Source organism: Calypte anna, chromosome 1 (assembly GCF_003957555.1).
Source record: "Calypte anna isolate BGI_N300 chromosome 1, bCalAnn1_v1.p, whole genome shotgun sequence".
In the NCBI taxonomy this organism is placed as follows: Eukaryota; Metazoa; Chordata; class Aves; order Apodiformes; family Trochilidae; genus Calypte; species Calypte anna.
The window spans coordinates 12,988,185-13,009,446 of record NC_044244.1 but is presented as its reverse complement, the minus strand read 5'-3'; the positions used below and the strand labels follow the sequence as shown (position 1 = coordinate 13,009,446).

General features: G+C 40.8%; 1 protein-coding gene across 4 annotated transcripts in view; it reads left to right on the top strand.

Annotated features, from left to right (window-relative positions):
* Positions 1-5,323, top strand: part of ORC5 (origin recognition complex subunit 5) — a 65,537-nt gene extending 60,214 nt beyond the window's left edge. For all 4 annotated transcript variants that reach the window (XM_030451182.1, XM_030451199.1, XM_030451187.1 and 1 more), the window contains 2 exons: positions 516-628; positions 3,643-5,323. In XM_030451182.1, coding sequence (XP_030307042.1) covers positions 516-628; positions 3,643-3,688 — 159 coding nt within the window. In that variant the 3' untranslated portion in view covers positions 3,689-5,323. The remainder of the gene's footprint in view (positions 1-515; positions 629-3,642) is intronic.
* The last annotated feature ends 15,939 nt before the right edge of the window (positions 5,324-21,262 follow it).

Sequence of the window (21,262 nt, the reverse complement as noted above, 5' to 3'; positions counted from 1 at the left end):
TTTGTTTTTTATCTGGAGTAGAGTGATTCATTCACCTGTTCAAAGTGTGGTATGAGCTGGCACAGGAATATCCAACTCAGAGCGTGAAAGTTCAAGAGGAGGTCTTCGGGTATAAAGGAAAGAGTATCAAAGTCTTCTTCTCCTTGTCAGGCAGAGATTTGGAAAATGTTCAGCTCATGCCTGTTATTTCTGTTTCTGCATCACCTTTTTCTCTCTGATCATCACTCCAGGATAACTCTTGATAAAAGGATTTAATTTTTTAGCTTGTGTCTGCCACTTCCTGTACCGAAAATGCAATGGTGAAAGTGTATATATGTTCCTGGGTTTGCTAGCAGCAGAACTATATGAAAATCAACAACCAACTGTAAATAAATAAATTTTCTGTAGCTGTTGTTGAGACAGAGAAATATGGGAATAATACCAAATGATTAAAAAAAGCAAAACCAAACAACAAAAAGGCCACTGCTGTTCATGTTAGCAAAAAAGACTAACATCACAATGTCTTTTCTTTGTAGATCACCTCTCTTGTCACTCTCCAGCTGTTATCCATTGTTGGCCATAATGATCAGCTTGATGGACCACGGTACAAATGCACTGTATCTCTGGACTTCATCAGAGCTGTTGCCCGGTGAGCCTTATTCATGGTCATTTATTATTGTATGGGCTGGCTTGAAAGAGACTTTAAACACGGTATTTGTCCAGTTTATAGTGCTCTGCAGACCAGAACAGAAATTTGTGAGATGGTTTCTAAGAATGAGTGAAATGCGTCTTATTAGAGACTTATGACAAGTGTTGAACTTGAGGTAAGTATTGTCCAGTCCTATTTTGAATAAAATTTATATTACAGTGACAGTATGTGTTACAGTAATATACTGTCTTTGTGCTTAGTAAAGGTCAGGGACTTTAAATGAAAATACTGCGCTAAATGATGCTTTTAGTGCATTTCATCACCAAAAGGCACATCATGGTAATTTAATCTAAAATTATAATTATTTCATAACAGTGTTTGTTGTGCATACAATATAAAAACTACATGGGTTGTAAGAATTCTTCCACACAGGCTATCTTGTGTGATCTATACTTGACACTGCAAGAAATGAGTGTAGGTACCTCGATGCTCTATTTTTTCAGAGCCCTCAGTTTTGGAGTCTGAGAACAGTTCTAAGTCCATCAGGGGAGATGATGATAAATTACAGACCATCTGCTCAGCAGCATGGATCATTCTGTGTACAGGCATCCCCGAGTTCTTACTGCTGCTTTGACTCTTATGGCAAACACAGAGACCAGTTCATAAATTCTGTTCTGATTGTGAGGGTCCATGAATTCAGATACTTGAAACAGGACCAAAACTTGGGCTGTGAAGCTAATGCTTACCAGAGAAATAGATGATCTTTCGAGGTCCTTTCCAACCCCAAGGATTCTATGATTCTAAACCTCAGTATGTGGTAAAAGCTTTGACTTGCTTTCCTTTAGATCAGGTGTGTGTGTCTATATACGTCCTAACTGTCTTTTCCTATGTATTGTGAGGAAGAAAGGAATTCTTTTTTCCCTGCAAGTAATTTGGAAGTGTTTATGTGTTGCTGATGGGGCCATTTAAATGACCTCTTCTACATTTCTCCCAGTCCCCCCTAATGTTCTCTTCTTGTTTTGTTCCTTTTTCACATTTCTTTTGTTAAGTATCATTTTCCAGTCCACAATCTTTGCTAAGAGCATGATGCATAAAGATCTAGGGTTTCACAATGTCAGGATAAATGCATTTCCCCCTTGTCTTGGTGGGGCTACCTTCAAGGCAAAGGCATCTTCTGTGCTTTAAGAAATTTCGTTTTCTAGCTGTGCTATAGTCTTGCAGCTGTCTGTAGTTTTTAACCATTTGTGAGACAGCTTATATTTATTGCAGAGAGGGAACAACTTTTCCACTTCAACCAAATTACACATCGAGGAAACAGCCTATCTCCTGATTATTTTTTTTTCTCTACTACTATAATAGTACTAAAATAAGTTTGTTAGCCACTAAAATCCTCAGATACCTCAGACTTATTCCTGTCTCAGCCTTGTTACTTAGAATATTTCCTAATGGAAGGCTGGAGAGTGCAAAGAGCAGAACAGAAAATTATGCTTATTCCCTCCCCACCCCCACTCAAGCTGTTCAGATTGTAATTTCATTTTCCTGTATTTTTGTAAGCATAATTGAAATTTGCACTAAAGAAAACAAAATCCACCTGTTGTTTTAAGAGCAGAACTCTTCAGTTTCTTCCTGATGTCTTTTAGTGTGAATACCACTGGCTATGCAGAGTCTCTCTTTAGTAGCACAGGAGCTTGTGTCTGGCTCCAGTTCTGTTGTACATATTCCATCTTTGCAGAAATATTCCAATGATTTTTAAAAGGTATTACTTACATGTTTGGCTGAAGGTAAGGTTAGACATTCCTGTGTTAGAAATCTTTTAATTTCTGTTTTAGGAATTTCATACTTAAGTTCATAAATTTCCTGTAGCTGAAGCAGGGATCTCTTAATATTTGTAGAGTGTAATGGATCTTTCCACATGATCTCTAATGAAACCAGTTCTTGTGACAGGACATTTTGTGTTTCATGTAGTCGGTAAGGTCAGCATTTGTAGAGTTTTGTTTCTGTGGAAAGCCTTGCAACTAAATAACTTTTCTTGAGTGATTCAGTGTTATGTGAATCTAACAGTGGCAGTTAATTTCTTTAATTTTGTCACTGAATTATGAAATAGACTCAAACAGTATTTCCTATAACAGATCTTGAGTATTTCTGAACTTTTTCCCTGCCCAATATGATGTTGTATAGAAACTTTTTGAAAAGTGGGTTATAGAATGATGCGTGAGCAAGGAATGTTAAATTATTGTAGTCTAACAAATAAGACATTCAGTCAGTTAATCTCACTTAGCATTGTGAGCAGTTATTTTTGCATAATTGAATACTTTTTAAAAAACTTTCTAATTTTATGTGCCATTATATGCAGTAATTTGCATTATTTATTCAAACAGTAAACCCCAAAGTCTGAGTGTTAGATTGTATAGCAGGAGTTTAGAGATGAAAAAATAATTACATGTTTTATTCTGCTGCTGTTTCTTTCTGTCTTCTACTGAAGTACAAAAGTATACATTAAAATCTTCTATTCAATTGAGTGTCATGCTCGGATTTTTCAAATTTAGCTATGAACATGGGTCAGCTGGTGTCAAGACAAAGAATACAAACTGCAAATGAGTACTGATGAAGGAGTTACATAGTACATGCTAAAACAGGTGGTTTGGAAGATGAACAAAGCATTCAATAGCATAAAGGATAACTGCTTTGCATCACCAACTAGTGTGTCATGTGAAAATATATTATTAACTTCGATATATCTTTACTGCTTATTGATTGAAATAAGAATCTTTTAGTTTTTATTAAAAAGTTGCTTAATTTCTTGTTTAGAAACTTAAGAGAGTTTACATCCTCAGAAGACAAGTACTGTAAATAGCACTACTAGTTAACAATTAATTTGCCCTTGATTGCATTTGTTTTGGGGATATTGCTTGATTTTGGTTGTGCAGAATGTGCTGTGCTTGCTGTTTCCAAACAGGTTAAAGTCTTAGCAGTGTTATGATGACTGCTCTAATACACTGTGTTTTTGTTTATAGGACCGTGAACTTCGACATAATAAAATACTTGTACGATTTCTTGTGAAAACAAGCTTCACAGCCATATGGACACTGTGACAATGACTAAGGCAAGCTGTGTTCATCTCTTTACTTAGCTGGCCAGAAAGAAGAGTATTTTGGCTCTTTCGGATTTGTCCAAACAGGTGCTGGCCCAGCATGGAACGTGATGAAAATACTCTGATTGGTCTGGGTGGATCTGAGCAGAGCACTATTTACCAGGGACCCTGGAGTATTTGGAAGCAATGTGTTAATTATAAACAGCAGGGTTTGAGCACAATCTGTTCTACTCTTAATGATGTTATCTTAACACTGAAAATGCCTGAAACCCATTTACTTAGGACTGCATTTTGCTCTATGAACTCTCCCCAGTGCTTTGAACATGGCAGCAGCCCTTGTTTGTATGCCCAGTCTTTTCACTTCCTCTCCACAGGAATCTTTGCAATTGCCTGCCAAAGCAGCTTTTCCTGAGGCCACCATTTTAAGAGAGTGGAGTAGCAAAATATAATAAACATAAAAACATTTAAAATAAGCTAGTATAAATCCTTTTTTTCTCTTCAGCTGTATGTAGGCAGACTGTTACACTGTTATATGGAGATCACAATGATGGGAAACTCCCAACTAATCACCATACTGTCTTTTTTCAGACCATTCATAAATGTTGACTATGACTTTATTTTAAGAAGCTTTATTTTAAAACACAGTCAATTCTTTCTGTCCCAGTGTCAAACTCGGAAGGTTTTTTTTTTACTTAAACATCTCATAGTCCTCTTACACTTACCTGGTTACATTAAGTGCTAATTACAATGTTGTTTGGAACTAAGGTACTTTCAGATAAACACTGTGTAATGGTTTTTGTAACAGTATCTGTCCTGTAGGGGAGGATGGCACAGCTGCCTTTCCGTCAGAAAGGGAGAAATTCAACAGGTGACAGAATATTCCTGCAGTAGTACCCCAAAAGAGGAGGATCAGTGTGGTGTTATAATATAAAACTTTAGCTTTGGAAGTATATGATGGAATATGCTAGAATTACATTTGTCTTCAGTTTACATGCAGAGGATTCCCAAATGCTGCTACTTTTATGGGCATTAAAATACCCTGGTACAGTTTGAGATTGTTGTCTTCATGAATCTGAATATTTCTTTCACTCTCTGGAAAACTCCAGGTCCCTCAGTCCTGGCAGTACAAGTCCATGCCATGTCCTGTGTTGAGCATTACAGGCTTCTTTTTCCCAGGAAAAATCACCATTATTTCCTTGTCTTGAACTGATATTGGAAATTATCAAATACCTTGAACATGTGTAGCTTTTTTTTCTTTGTTCTTTTTTTTTTTTCCCCCAACTGTTGGTGTGTGGCCAGGCTTCTGGATTCAGATCCAAATGAATGAATTCCAGGTAAATAAATCTAAGTGACAAAAGCTTGTCTTTCTGGCCAAGTCTCTTCCCCCATCAGGGGAGTGTGAAAGGGCAGCAATGAGTCATCTCCCTGATCCCTTTCCCTTCCTGCCACTGAGCTAAATCAGACCCTGCACCTGCCCATGAGGTGGCAACATTTGTCACTCTTACTGAAGTGTTTGGATGCAAATGCATAACCTGTTTCAAAATGTTGACTACCTGCTTTTTTTTTATTAATAAAAACGTACAAAAGGTGAACTTTGGACTGAACTTGACAGGTTCCTGTGAATCTCCTGTGTGATTACCTAGGACTGAAAGTTGGAGAAGTTAAAGAAGGTTTAAGATGTAAAGTCCATATAAAGCAACAGCAATACATCATAGGTTTTTGTGACATCTGATCTGGACATTTGATATATGAAACATGATATGGCTGATACTAAGTTATTAAGTGTTGCAGCTCTTGAGTCACAAAATTTCAAAAACTCTGCAGCCAACCTGTTTTTCAGCTTTTGGGCAAGTTGGGCAGGGGAGTATTGCTGGAAAGGGACAGTGCCAGTTTGTGAAGCTCCTGCTTAGTGGAAGTCAGGATGGCTGAAAACCTTTGTAGCTACCAAGCAGAAGTAAAAATCTCTTTTTTGGGAAGCTTTACTAGCAGAAGCAAGTTGTGAATAATACCACACTTCCACTCAACCTTCATGAAAATACAACAAATACTCAAAAATAGTTCCAGATCAAGAGGATACAAGGAGAGCACAGAAGGCAGCTTTTGGGTACCTGTACATGAGTGTATGGATGCACAACAATAGTCATGTTAGAAACATTTTCCAGGCAACATTTATATCTGATTTCCTTTAGGAAAGAAATTGACAGGATTTTTACCAGCTGACTTAGTACATGGCCATTTTAGGAATACATCTAATGCTGGTTATGGTGGGGACTGATGAGGGATGAGATGCAGATTCAAAGATTTCAAACAGAAAAAGAAGAACCAACCGTAAAGGTCTTTTGCTGTAGTATAATAGCAAATTGTCCCAAACTCAGGATTGTATTGTTAATTTGATTTCAGAATTTGTATGGATCCATATGATGTAGCTACTTATAACAATACTTAATGAAATGCATTATTGCATGTTTTAATGCAAAAAAAATTGGTTATTAGAAATGAGCTCATAAATATGGATAAATGTTTTTTCTTTCCACTGTTGCCATAGGAAGAGATCAGGATTAGAACGAATTTAAGACTTAATTGTCCATAGTAGCTAGACAGGCAGTATAGATGGGAAGGACTAAATATGCTGTATTTCAGAACTGAGATTTAGTATATGTCTTGGCAGTGTTTGAATGAGGAAAAAATCAGTCATGTAATGGTTTATATTGCATCTGCAAAAACATCTCTTTCAAATTGTGTAAAATCTTCTCCCTTGGTTGTCCAAACTTCTCAGTAACTTCATCACTGCCACATAGTGGACCAAATCCTCAAAAACTACCCAGCCCCAAATTTGAAGCACTAACTATATTAGACATGAAATAAGGATCTTAGAAGATAAGTGCTGACAAAAAACTTGGTGGTGCTGATATCTTTTTCAGTGTTGTTTCTTCCACACTAGCCTGGTGATCATTTCCAGAGTGAATCCCAAGGATGAGGATACAAATTTTTGTGGAATGTGGTTGACTAAAATGAAGTTAACTGGAAGAGCAGTTATTGAGGGACCCATTAGACAGAACCCCTGTCCTTAAATTGAGTGCACTTTAGTGACCTTTTTGAAAGACTTCTATCCATGATATAAAATGTAAAGCTGAATCAGCAGAGTATGAGAATGAACAAGGTGACTGAACTGCAGATGATTGATGTAGGCTATAACTATGCTGATGATGAATAGTAGGATTTATTCTGACAAGCCAGAAATATTTCTGTATATCCATGTCAATGAGTTTATAAATTACTGCTGAGTTTCTTTCTAGGTACCCTAGCAATACTCTGTGCTGAGACCCCATTTTCAAGAATGAGGTCTGGCCTCCTTCAGCTTCCCCAGGGTCAGGATCTCAACCCCTCTACATGTGGTTTTAAGAACTGTGCAAATGATGCAGATCAAGACAATTGTTTGACTCATCAGAAATCCCTCAGTACTGCAGAGCAGCAGTGTGTATTTTAAAAATACCAGAGAATGTTTTTATAATTCCTGAGTCACAAAGCATTATAATATTCTAAAAATCACAGACTTGTAGTGCCTGTCTCCAGTGGCTGATCCAGATATCTACAGGAGCTGGAGCTTGTTCTTACAAGAAGAAAATAATGGAGGAAGAAAGGCAGCTGTCATCAGATGCAAAGAAATTACTGCTCTTGAATAGCCCTGACTTTGTCAACAGCTGTGTTTTCATATATGCAACACAGATTTTTAAAAAGGCTTGCAATGGTGCAGGCACTTGTAATAATGGAGGAGATTTATTCTTTTTTAACAGTGATTTACCTTACTCTGGTTCTTGCAGAACTTGCTGCCCCTGCCGTAACAACCCCCATAGCTATTGCATCTGCTTTTCTGTGAGTTAAAGAAGTATATTAGTTATTTGAGAACTTTCTAAGTTCTGATGCTTCTGTTCACCATTATTTACACATGTGAGAGTACATAATTTTTACTACTGTTTAATTTTTCTCCAGTACCCACGGAATATTTTTGCCAAGACCATTCAGGTACTATCTGCTCCTCTTGTAACTGGAACAGCCAGCCATGTCAGGAAGATAGTGTGAAGGGCAGGACACCCAGCAGAAATATAGGAGACACTACATAGCTGTGACCTGTGAGCAAAATGTATGCAGCTGAGTATCCCAGGATTAGATACTCCCTCTACACTTGTGTTGACAGAGATGGTTAACTTCTAATATCAAGAAGTTTAGAAGTATGGTTGTATGTAAGACCAAGGTTGTTGAGCAGTCTGTGACCATCAGTGTTTCCATGCTGTTGAACAGTTTCCATGCAAATTGAACAATTGAATGACTATCCATAAGCTACATGATCTCAGCATGAGAATGTGATGTACAAAGTACCACTGGTGGACTTTATGTTTGAAGTGTTGTGGAATATTATCCTTTCAATGCCACCTCTAGCAGTGACCATTACCACTTTCTTTCCTTATAACTGAGCAAATTAAGAGCTTGCTTAGAGCTGAACAGAGACCAAAGGAAGAGTAAAACAAAGAAATTAACATTCCAAAGCATCAGAAGTATCCCTAATACTTTCATTTGGTTTTGAACAGGCAGGTACTTCAGTTACAAATAATTGCCACTGTTGTTGCAGTTGCCAAAAAGGATTTGTTGTACAGTTCTTCCAAGGGCATTGTCACCAACCAGACAGCAAAGTACTGAAGGAAAATACATGGTCACTGCCTACTTTTTGGGTACAGCTGTGCATCTCTAGTAGTAGCACAGAGTTAAGGTATGCAGCCCCTCACTAAGATATCCTTGCCAACTGAGGGACCATGTTTCTGCATAATTTGATAGAAGAAAGTACCCAAGAGACAGATGGGGTGATGAAAGTTGATAATCACTGTGGTGGCAAAAGCTTTGGATATATTCTTATGTTTTTCTTGTTTCTCTTTAGTTAAATAGTTTTTAGACTTTTTGTGATGGTGCTTTATCTCCCTCTACCCCATTTCCATCAATACAATTTCAGCTCTTTTTTCCCTTCTACCCTGTTGCAGCCAGTGCACTGAAAATTCCCACCTCTGCCAGTAATTAGTGTGTTGAAGGAAGTGCCCTGTGCTGTCTGTGGCCAACTTCAACAGCAGAGAGCATTTATTTCATCTTGCAGGCTGTAAGATCTTCAGCAACAACCCTGAAAAATAAAGTTTTGGTGTGAATAAGCAAAATATCTACAGGGTGGACAAGTGATGTTACTTGAATAAAATTACAGCCATTCTGGAATTCCAGCAACATGGATGAATGCCCATTCCATTTTCTCACAGTCACAGTTTCTTTGCTGTTTTTGTCTTAAGTAATCATTTGTACATTATTATTAGTTCTTGTGGTAGCCTTTCACTCACTTCTGTACACCTTTGAAAACCAGGCCCCAGGGAGATTGAAGCAGATTCCTCTGATTCATTTGGAATGTATTTGCAGAAATAAATTTATCTCTTCAGTAAAATAAAAAGCAGGGAATTGGACTGCAAATTCAAACTGCTCTGTAGTGAGTAGTCTGTGACAACTAAAAGCTTTCCCTTACCTTGGAAGCCTCCACACTATCATAGGCAAAAGTCTTTATTTGAAAAAGGTAGATAAATATGTGGTTGGTTGATATTTTCCTAGCATGGCAGAAGTTCATGAATCTTTGGTGCAGAAGGCAATTACGTGTGTGAGCCTGGACAGCTGTTTTCCATCAGTAGCTAAAGAATAGCTCATCCATCAGAAAAGACAGTGCTGTCTATGCATGTCCACAGCCAAAAAGATGTGGAGATATTGGAGGTGATAACTGAGTTGGGTCTGCTGTTTCCTTCTAAATTTTCTTTCCTGGGAAAGTGAGGATGGTGATAGAGAACAGTGAGATCATAAATATGAAATTATTCTTTTGGTAAGGCATGGATCACCACAGGTTTCTGATGAAGCAGGATCTGTGACTACAGGACCCCTTTAGAGCTGTTGCAGTGTCCTTTAGGAATATCTTTAATGCTCCCCAAAACACTGAACCAGTCAGAGGAGAGAGAGGACACCTTTCTCTTCCCTGATGTGAAAATGCTGCTGTTGTGTGTTCAGCCAAGAAAGGGGAGAAGTGTGGAGCAGAAGACCTGGGCTTACAGGTTCCATCACAGGGATCCAGAATGGTTACATGGAGCAGTGTGTGGAACAGATTTACTCCTCACTCGTTTAAATCACAGAAGAGAACCAGTCTCAACGGGGATCAACCCTAATACTTTTTACTGTTTGTGTCAAGCAGTCCTTGCTCATTAAAAATTGGAATTTCTTTTTTCATGAAGTGAGTAAGTCAGCAGAGGCTGCCTACCCAGTTCCAACTACAGCCACTGAGGAAGTTGTTCCTTTATTTTCAGTAGGTTAAGGAACATCATTTTTATGCTAACCTTTTTTCTTTTGAATTCTATTCTACAGATGCCTTCCAGAAATCTTTGGATGTTCAATATGTTACTATAGATATATAGTAAAATTTTGACAGCTTTCTTATTGCTCAAAACCTGTGGTTCCCTGCAGAGACCTTTTCTTCACTATAGCTTTACTGCCAAATTGTCAGAGCATTAATTAAACTAGAAGAATAAGGCATTCCATGTCATTTCCTATACTGGATGCTTTCATGTCAGGAACATATCTCCATGGCAAGAACCTGTATATAAACAAAAAATAAGCCTGGCAATAGTACAAAATCTCATGCAGGCTTTTAAGTAAAAAATGTGGCAAAAGAAAATTCAGAATTTAAAGCAAAGTATTTCTAGGGAAAATGAAGAGTTTGTGTGTCATTCCTTAAGCACAAATTTGCTGATTACATTTGGCTACTCTGTATACTCCAATATTATTTTTAATCTCCATATTCCAGATATTTATTGGCTCTAGCTTTAAAAGGTTTCTCCTAAAAAAACCCTCATTCATTATTGGTAGACTGCATGTTCTTTACAGAGATTACAGATTCTCTGTGCAAGCACATAAAACTGTATAGTAAAACTTTATTCCATATAAACTGCTAACAATTTGCATACATTTCATTTTGCTATATGGATCAAAATGTCTTCTTTTCATATACTATACATCACCTTTCAATTTTATGTGCTTTTACTCTGCTGTTTAGAAGCCAAAAAATACAGCACACATGTCGATGCTTTTCCTGCAGTAAAATGAATAGATGCTTAAACTGTAATTGCAATCCACCATTACTAACCCTGCAGGCAGAGCCACAGTGTTAGAGAAACAGGAGTATTTTTCATTTTTTCTTACATTTTTAGGGTTGTGGTTCTTTGTAACTTCACAAAAACAGTTCGATCATTCACTGCCAAGTCAAAAGAAAAATATTTTCAAAAGCCAAAAAGAAAAAACTGTTGTGCTGTGGGGACTGTAGGATGAAGAGGTGATATCTGGAGGATAACACTGTCATGGACACATAGGAGTCTGTCTTGCCTTTCTTCCCATTTTGTACAGAGCAGTTTCTGATGGGTTATGCACGGAGACTCCACAGAGGAGGAATGTTTTAACTCGTACCTGGCTGTGCCGCTGAGTCTGGGGACAAGCAGAGGGACAGAGAGACATCCATCACTTAGAGGCTTGGTTATGGCCATGGCCAGAGCTCATGAGTGCAAAGTTCTGAGCTACATAAAATAAAAGGAACCTGGAGAGCACTGGTTATAGCTTTGCCATTCACCCAAACACAGGAGGACCAGCAGCACCTCAGCATTTTGTTTGAAACATTTCCAAGCTTAAAAGGCCCTTGTTGTGAGGAAGGCAGATTAACTAGATGCATGGAAACACATGGCTGCTCTCCACCAGCAAGCTTCAGTCCTCTTCCAGGAGGTGGACAACGTGGCAGAGGTTTCGGCTTCTTCAACAAGACTTCAAGCCCCTCTGTTGTAGAGGGGCAGGTGTGATGGCTGTACTGCCAGGAGCTGCCTGAGGCAGCATATGCAGCACGTTCCCCTTTCTGTCTTGACTGACTTGCAGATATTTTGGAGGCATGTGCAGAAGCACGGTGTGGGTGCCAGTCTCAGAGTTACACCTCAGCAGAGCAGTTTCACACTTGGGATACTTCCAATCCTGCGCAAACTCTTCCCTGATAAATCCTGTAAATCAGTTCTCCTGAGGCTCAGCAGTCTCCTTGCTGGGGAGTCAGTCCTCTGTGTTTTGCATCTTGGCAGCCTCTGAGGCTGTACCTGGGAACCCAGCAGTGAGCAGAGCATGTGCCAGGACTTGGGGTCATCTCTGAAGGCATGGGTGAAAGATCTCCTGCTTCAGCTTGAAGTGCCATCCCTTTGGACAGTCTGGGCTAGTCAGGAGCTCACTCAGGCACTCCAAATGACAGAGCAAAAGAAAGTGCTGCTGTGTTTGGCCACTCTCACACCTCCTCTGAAGCTCCAGCATGGTGCCCTGAGCCTCCTACTTACAAGAGACCAGATGTTCAGCACAGCTTCTGCTGTGGGGTGAGTTTCCCTGCTCTTGCCCCCAGTGCTACATCCCCCAGCAGATGCACAGGGGACTTGTGGTGTTCTGCTGTGGAAAGCTTAGCTCAGCTTGGGGCAAGGGACAGCACTGAGATGTCCTCCCACAACTGTAGTGAGGCTCAATATCCTCTCTGGTTTCCTCCTCACTATCACCTCCACCAAAGTGTCCTCACCATTACTCAAGCAACTGGATTCCTACTTTCTTCTTTTTTTAAAAAAAAAAGTCTCAAATTTATTCTTGAAAAATTTCTGATGAATAGCATTAATCCCCTAAGAGAAGAACACTCTAGATTGCATAGCTGCAAACATCTTTTATTCATGAGCAGCGTATGCTGTGTGTTCACTTCCTCAAGTCTCAGGCATTATTTCACACAGAAGAAAGCACATCTGGAGCATCATAGGCTTTTGAACAATCAGAAAATGTATAATAAAGTGGCAACACCTCTCAGAGGCAATAAGCTACTGAAATATTGCAAACCTTTACTCTCAGTGATCATTTTAAAGCCTTAACTTGTAACCAACAGAACTTCGTTAGTAAACGAAGTTATGGACACTCAGGTTTTCCAAAGGGTGATGAAGTGCCCTCCTTGTGTTTTAGATGCTGTAGAACTCTTTTCCTTCTCCGTATGTATACGAAGTATCCTAAATTATAAACTCTATCAGTCTGAAAGTTGCATTTTCTCACAAACTGCTTAGCTTTTAACTTACAAGGCCGTTAACACATTTTTTTCCCTGTGCATTCAGTAACTCCTTTTCCCTTTTCTGGAATTCCCAAAAGGCATACCTGAGTTTTCAAGACTCTGAAAGCTTAAAACTGGCCATTTCCCCTTTCAGGTCTATTTTTAAAAGTACAGGCGAAAGAGAAAGCCTGGATATAAGCAAAAGTTGGCCTCTTCAATTAACTTAACACATTGCTTTATGAAGAGCTGAAGGAACAGCACAGGTGAAAAGTCTGTAAAACCTGCTGCTTCAGCCTGACATCCCAGGAACTCCTACTTAATGTATTTTGCCATCAAAAGAATTAGTTCATTGTTGCTGGAATTTTAGCTTTGATTTCTCATTATACATTTTTAAAATGCCGAGGATTAACTGCACTTGATGGGCAGATCCAAAGCCTTTAACTCCAGTGAGGGGGCTTTAGATACACCTAAGGTTAATGATAGCAGAGCCCACCTCTGCAGCTTGATCCCTGGAAATAAAGTTGACCTTCTCAGAGCTCAATCAGGGATAAATTTATATAAATATACCTTAATGTTTGATCTCAATCTCCTTTACATGCCCTGCTTCAGTTGGCCTGTGAATAATACAGCCTCCTGTCAGTGAAAGGGGACAAGATAGTTGCTCAGAAGTTCAGAGTTAGCAACCCAGTGGAGATGGCTCCAGCTGAAGCTCTAACTGGAGCAGACTGGAAAGCTCAGACCAAGTGCACAGAGCTGAACAAACCTCTCTGCTTTTCACCTTTCGTACTCATCTGCCATTACTCCACCCTCTTTTGAAGGTGGTCACTCTTCCAGCTGTAATTTCTCCATCAAGGATATGCTAACCATCTTGTGCCCAGCAAATGGTGAAGGAACACAAGAGAATGCCTTGGAAGAGGTGTGTGCTAATCATTACTCAGTGCCTGAGGCAATGCCAGCACTTTGTGCACTCACAGACTTGGCATTCCTGATCCTCATGCGCTGTGCAAGGCTGGAGAGCAAAGCCCCAGGTGACCATCTCCAAGCATCCACTATTCACTACCATAAAGGGCTTAATGCACAGATCTGGTGAGTTCTGTGTCCTTGTTAAGGGGTCCAGTCCCCTCTGCCCCCAGCTGCTCTCTGCCATTAGCTTCCACCGTTTGCTTTGTGCCAGTTCTGGAGCTGGTCACACCCCTGTATGACCCAAAACCTAATGCAGCCAAAACCACTGGAGGGCTTTTTGCCGTGCCTCAAGGAAGAGCAGGGAGGTGGGGTGAGGGAGGGGACAGAGAAGGGTGCACTTTGGTAGCCAGGAGCCATTAGCATCAGTTCAGCTGCTCACAAATCATAGAATCAGGATCATAGGATAGTTGGGGTTGGAAGGGACTTTAAAGATCATCTACTTCCAATCACCCTGCATGGGCAGGGACACCTTCCACTAGACCAGATTGCCCAATGCCCCATCCAACCTGGCTTTGAACACTTCCAGGGATGGGGCATCCACAATTTTCTTGGACAACCTGTTCCAGTGCCTCACCACCCTCACAGGAAATATTTTCTTCCTAATGTCTAACCTAAATCTCCCTTCTTCAAGTTTTTAATTCCTCATCCTAAATACGTGCAGCCCCTGCTGTGTCCCTGTAAGCAGATGTTCCTACTTCTGCTCGTCTTGCCAGTGTCTATAGATGGAAATGCTGTTTAAGAAATACTATTTAATATGGGTTATCCTCTTAGTCTTGCAAAACAGGGACTCTGTAGTCAGGCTTGGGGTATCTTCTTAAGGAGTTGTGGAGAAGCTTATGCTGTAGTTACACATATGACATTGCTAAACAGACAACACCAAAGTTACTAAACCTGCCACTTTCATGAGCTTTAAATTCATTTGCAACATATTTTTAAAAAAAATCACACTCTAATCTTTCAGAGAACAGAGCCTCTGCTTAGATATGCTGTTCTAAGGAGAATCATCCACCATATGAGGTGTTCTCTTGATTTATAGCTGCAGCAGCATGAATTTCATATAACATGATAATATACTATAAAGTCTCAGAGCTCTACACTGAGTCCTGCATAGATAACTGGTTGAGCAATACATGAAGCCAGGATGTGATAATAACATCTTTCCTTCAGCATGAAATGATGCTATTTGGGATGCCATGCTTCTTGGATGTGGGAGCAGTAATCCTATTATCAGTCATCAACAATAAATGACAAGGCTGTAGATCCCCTTTTGCTAGAGGTGATACACAGGAGCTATTAGCATGCAGCCTTGGCAGCATGCTGAGGACTCACCAGCTCCATCTTTGCAGATTTTCTCTGCAGATATCTGCCCACCTACAAATATATTTTTTATCACTATAAATAAAAGGACATTTGCTTTATACAGGCTTCATTAATATTGATTAATATGCTCGTACTTCAGCATTGATTCAGGAGATCCCCTTCCAGCTCTTAGGGCTGTCTGCTGGAGGGTTCTGGGCCATGGCATTCTCCTCTGAGAGATCTTCTGGGCACAGAAGAGTAGGACTGTTTGTGAATATGTTAACGACTGCATCTATGGGGATGGGTAGCAAAAAATAACAGTAAAATCTGCAATAAATTACCTGTGAGATCTCAGGAAAGGCAGACAAGTGACACCTGACTGACAATGCCAAGCAAACAGATAAGTTTTCATCATCTTCACTCCTAGCCCATCCTTTCCAGCTCTGGCATAGTTTTTTATTACACTATGTTATTTTACAGCTAGTATGAAATATTTAGGGCTTTAAATTTACATAGTCATAAGACACACCACTGTGCTGTACATCTTCCAATTCCAGTACAGGAGCAGCATAATTACATACTTCCACAAAATTTTATTAGTGGGGGAAACTTAATTTTATTCTGGCACACTGTTGAAAATTATTTTAATAATGAAGCCATATGAAAAATTTCTTCAATTAAGTAGAACTGTAAACGAATGAATTGGGTTATCCCTCTTTAGGCTTCACATGCTGGGATTGTGGCTGTGCTAAGACCGGCCACTTGCCTTCCTGGGCTTTGATCACAGATAAATCTAGTACAGCACAGCAGACCAAGAGGGAAAATGCTGATGCTGATGCTTACTGCTTTGCCTATCAATACCTTGGATTCATTCATACCCACTCCATTCCTTTATTAGCTACCTAAAGGAACTGCTGCTGGCTGCTGAGATACAGTCCTCCACCATCATGGCATTTCTTCACCAGCTTGACCATCCATAGTCCAAGACTCAGGTAAGCACTTCATATATGCAGAAGTCCCCTGATGTAAGTAAGTAAGATGGTTACCAAGCATTCTATCTGTATTTTTTTCTTGATGAAAAACACTGCATGTGAGTTTTCCCCAGAACAGGTTGGTGCACTTCTGTAGGGAGGTCCCTTCTCATCAGCTGGTCTGCAGCCCTGATGCTGGGTGCTTTTGAGCCCTGCTTGCTGTCAGAGGTTCACCTGAACCTTCAGTGGATCTTCACCAGATTCTGTTCTCCTCCTATATTTCCCTTCTTTCCTAACTTCTTATTTCCCCCATATTTCCCTACCTTCACACATATATAAACACAAACCTAACTTAGGTCATGGATGATATTTTGGAAATCAGTCCATGAGGGCAGTGCTGGCACCCATCCTGTAGGTATTCACCTCTTTCACTGGACACTTCAGCACCTTTTATCACACAGGAAGAGATGTGCACAGGATGGGGGGAGGACAGGTTTTGGCTAGTATGAAGCTGACTGGGGAGAAGACCATAGAAGAAAGGTGTCTAGACAGCCTTCCCATGATCAAAGGGAGAGATGGAAGCAATATTTTTAAAGAGAGAGATCCCACTGCATTGTTATGATGCACTTTTTTATCCTTTTTTCACATTCACTTTTTCCCTGGACACAGTGACCTTTTCTCACTAGCACTGATGAGAGTGAACTGCTTTTTCCTTTGGGAGATGAACATTTCACACTCCTCTTGGCTGGGAATCAGAGGAGGCCCCGCAGCTCCTCACACAGCACCCCACACCAGCACCTTTTCTATGGACGAGTTTACTTGGATAAACCTTGCACTGGACACCTTACATGTTGACACAATAAATTCCTATGGAGAATGGCTTTCCAAAATCACGTTTTTGTAAAACTGGCCATTGCCAGTCATTTAAAAATACACATGGGATCAAAGTTCTGTTTACCCCAGGTTTAATAATTACCTTGGCAATGCAAGCTGGGCCCAGTGACACACTAAACCTTCCTGCCCGGTTTGACATCCTGTGTGTTGACATGATGTTGACTCATTACTTCAGTCACTGTTTACAAATATTGGCCTGGGAGTTTCTTATAGATCAAAATAAATGATGTTATCAGGAAAAGAAAATGGAGGAATCATACAAAAGGGACCCTAATCTAGTGAAAATGTCATCTAAATTAAACAGGTGGTGGAGCTAAGCATCTTCTTCAGGTTTTTGTTCGTCTGGTATCTGTTGAGGGAAGGACTTACATTTGTCTGAGCCTAAGGATTCATTACAGCACAGTTTCAAAATGCAACCTACAGAGCACTAACAAGAGGTGAAACCAGGGTCACTTTTAACTCAGAGATCAATAAATCTTTTACATCCTTGAACTGTAATGTCAAATGCCATCGATTAAAAATTCCTTGCCCAATACACCAATATATATCCATTATGGTTATAGTCATCTCTCAGGGTACCCATAGCATGCACGTGGCCTCCACTGCACTTCAGAGCTCTATGTGCAAGTTCTTTTACTTGCAGGTAAAATATACTCTAAATTCAACATCTATAAATAAATAAATAAATATTTTTCTGATTAATTTTAAATATCCATAAGTTGCACATTGCCAGAGAAGCAATTATTCTCCAACCCTTCCATTTTTTAATCAAAATAAAATCTTTGCCTAAACTCCTTATTTGCAGTGACAATACATTAACATCTTTCTAAAGAATCCTTAGGCTCAGACAAATGTAGATCTACATATTTCAGAATAAAATCAAAGGAAGCCATTAAAAAGAAGCACATTGTCTAAAATGTGTTGAAATGAGACATGTATTTATTCTCTCCCTGAGGTAAAAACCTGTACAACTTTGGGTTTACAACCCATAAATTATCAAGTCGTTTCTCACTTGTGGAACAAGTAGCATCTGAGAGCATCTGCATCCACACATCAGCTGAAGCTGGAGAGAGCTAAATTTACAAAACATTGAATCAGGAGGTACATGAGATTTAGTAAACAGCACAAAATCTAGTGCCTCCAGCAAGGAATATTGCAGTTAATCATCAGGTTATCAACTTCTCAAGAAGTTTCTGCCAGAGTTCATGCGATGCTCAGGATCCCTCTGCAGAGCCTGGTGGATGAGCACAGCCTGAGGAGGCAGCTGTGTGTAAAGGATGGAGAAGCTGAGGAGGTTACTGAGACCCAGCCCAGGCAGCAGCTCTCATTTTAGCCCAGCTTAAATGTGGTGACTTGGGGCACAGAGCGAAGATGGGAGGGAGATGAGTGGTTGAGGTTACCTGAATTTCCTGGCTGAACTGTGCCTTTCCTCACTACTCCCCTCCCAAAGCCAACCCATCCCGGTAGCTGTCACATGGGGTGCTAGGTCAATATTCAGAAAAGATCAGCAGCAGAGCTGGAGGTCTCCTGCCTGCTCCACGGTTCAGTGCTGACAAGGGTGCCTGGTTCCTGGGCAGTCCCAGGGTTAAAGGCCTTGGTGGGAAAAGCCCATACTGAAGGGTTTCAGCACAGGGTGTCCAGGAGGCTTAGCCCAAGTCCCTTCTAGTCATTATCCCCTCATAAGTCGTTTTGGGTACATTGCTTTTGGGCAACAATTTCTGCATTGGAATGAGCACCCCTGCCACCCAGCCTCTGAAGCATGGAGAAAAGGTCTTGTGACTCACCATGGTGCTGGGTCTCTATTTACATGGCTGGATCCAAGAACCAGAGGTGGTGAGAACACCTCATGGGGAGCTTGTGGCTGCTGCAAAAACTTGGCCCAGCCTGTGGGTCCACAGTGATGATCCACAGTGATGCTTCATTATGGAGCAGGACTGGGATGCATCCAGGATAAACCCCAGACCTGGGAGTTCTCTACCCTGCAGTGAAATATGGCTGGAGCTATGGGTGTAGATCTGCCCTGAACTTCACAACTTGTCAGCAATTACCTGCTACCTTCTTGATAAATGAACTCCTGGTCTCATTGCATATTTTTAAGGGCAGGTGTCCAGATACTGGACCACACAATGTGTCTTCCCTATGCCAAAGACGCACCACACTGGCAGGCTCTGGAGGAGCCATGAGCGGCTTTGTCCCTGGAGGATTAAGCTGGACACCATCCCATGGTGTTCACAGGGTCAGTGTTGGGTCTCCAAGGAAGCACAAAATGGTCCAAGAGCATCAGTCCTAAAGGAAAATGTGAGCAAACCTGGGCAAACAAATTGCAGAGGGAAAAAAGAAACTGACAAAGATGAATGTGGCAGATGTAATGTAACAAAGTGTGTTAATGTAGGGTCAGACAAAGATTTAAGAAATCTTGTACTCAGGATATTAAAATTGCACTCCCTGGTGAGTACCTACCTGTACCTCTTTTCTAAACATTATTTCTGCTACATTTGCCTTGAATTAAGAAAGAGGCTTTTCATCTTTGAAGCAATCAGACCTGCAATTACACCGACCCAAGTTTTGCATGAAGTAATATTTTTTTCCTGCCTTGAACACATTTTGTACTCAAAATGAACTTGTTAAATAGTCTGTCATCTCATGTTTCCTTCTCTAAAGATGCGGACAACACCTGAATAGTTAATGAGCTGCAGTGTAGTTTAATCAGAGAGGGGAAAACACTATTTCAAACAAAGAACAAAGTCACATCCTCCAGTTTCTCCCACAGCCTCCAGCTTCCCGTACCGGTCACTGGGTCACCAGGTCACTCCGCACGTGGTGTCCTTTGAGATCACACTGAGCTGACCTGCTCAAGTTCTGAAGGCTGCACACACATTTTGGAGGGCTGGTGCTCCCCATCACTTTGCTTCACAAGCAGATATTTAGGCCAAATGAAAGTGGGAAGGCAAAGGCAGTACAGACACAACATGGCCCAACAAGCCTGGTCCTGTTCAGTGTTCCATCCTATGCAGGGGATACAAGAATTGGGTGCTTTACTCTCCCAGTAAGTAATTTTACTAGGACATGGTTGTACCAGCACACAAGAGCATTGGTGTGTCTCCAGCTGTAGTCCTGAGCCCAGAAATTTTGCCCCACGTACCCTTCTCACCCACAGCAGCAGCTTTGGAGCTGCACATGGGTGTGCATGGTGCAGAGCTGTGCCAAATGTAATATTGTTAAAATAGCTTTTGTTCCAGTATGTTGAGCACATAGAAGGTAAAATATTATCTATTGGCTGGGTTGTAATCCCTTTGTATAAAATATGAATAACATTTCTTACCTGTGTTTGTGAACTTCTTTGTCCCTGGGTACAGAGTCTATACACAGTGACAGCATTGCCGTGATTTATTACATTCCTTAAGCACCTGGAGTTATAAAAAAGTACTTTTACTTTGATCCTTCACAGACCCTGTAGCCTGCAGGAAGAATACAATTCATCAACAGCTTCATTATGTGTGTCACTGTAAGGGAGGGCAGGAATGAGATACAGCACTTCTCTGCCACCTGGGAACATCCTCTACCCAGCAGCGTGAAGGCAGCCGGGTAATGTTCTCTCAGTGGGTGAAATGCGTGAAAAGGTGCAGAAATAAAAGTGGTGATTGTGGCCGGGAAGCAACCGTTGAGGGAATTTAACTTAGCTGACTGTGGTGAGTAAAGTTGCCATCAATAGCTCCTGTACCGGACAGTGAGCTATTGCCTATGTGATTTTCAAAATCCATCTCCTTTAGCACATTGCTGTATTGAATCTGCTGTTGATTCCATGGTTGTATCCCCAAAGAATATGAGAAAGGTGGATTGCTGCCTTCCCACAGCTTGCTCTGGCTGCAAATGGAGCTTCAGCTCCTCAGATCTTCAGCTCATGGGCAGTGAAGCAAACAATGACAGCAGCTGAAGATGGAGCTGTCTCCCACCTGCCTGCCAGAGGTTACTGCTGCTCTAATGGTGTCAGCAACAGAAAATATCTGCCCAAGTCAGAACAAACTGAGGCACAGGGGTGGAGCAGCAAAGATGTAGGCGCTGAATCAGATGTTTTGGGGCTGGGAGGGATGTTAGCACCTTCAAGAGATGGGACAGGGCAGGAACCACTGGAGCTGCTCCTGCAGGCTTGGTCCAAAGCTGCTCAGAACACAGGGCACTTTTTACTTTGCTTGCATCAAAAGCATGTTTTGGCAGCCAATAATCTTCAAAAGGAAGGAGAATTGAGACTTGTAATCTTG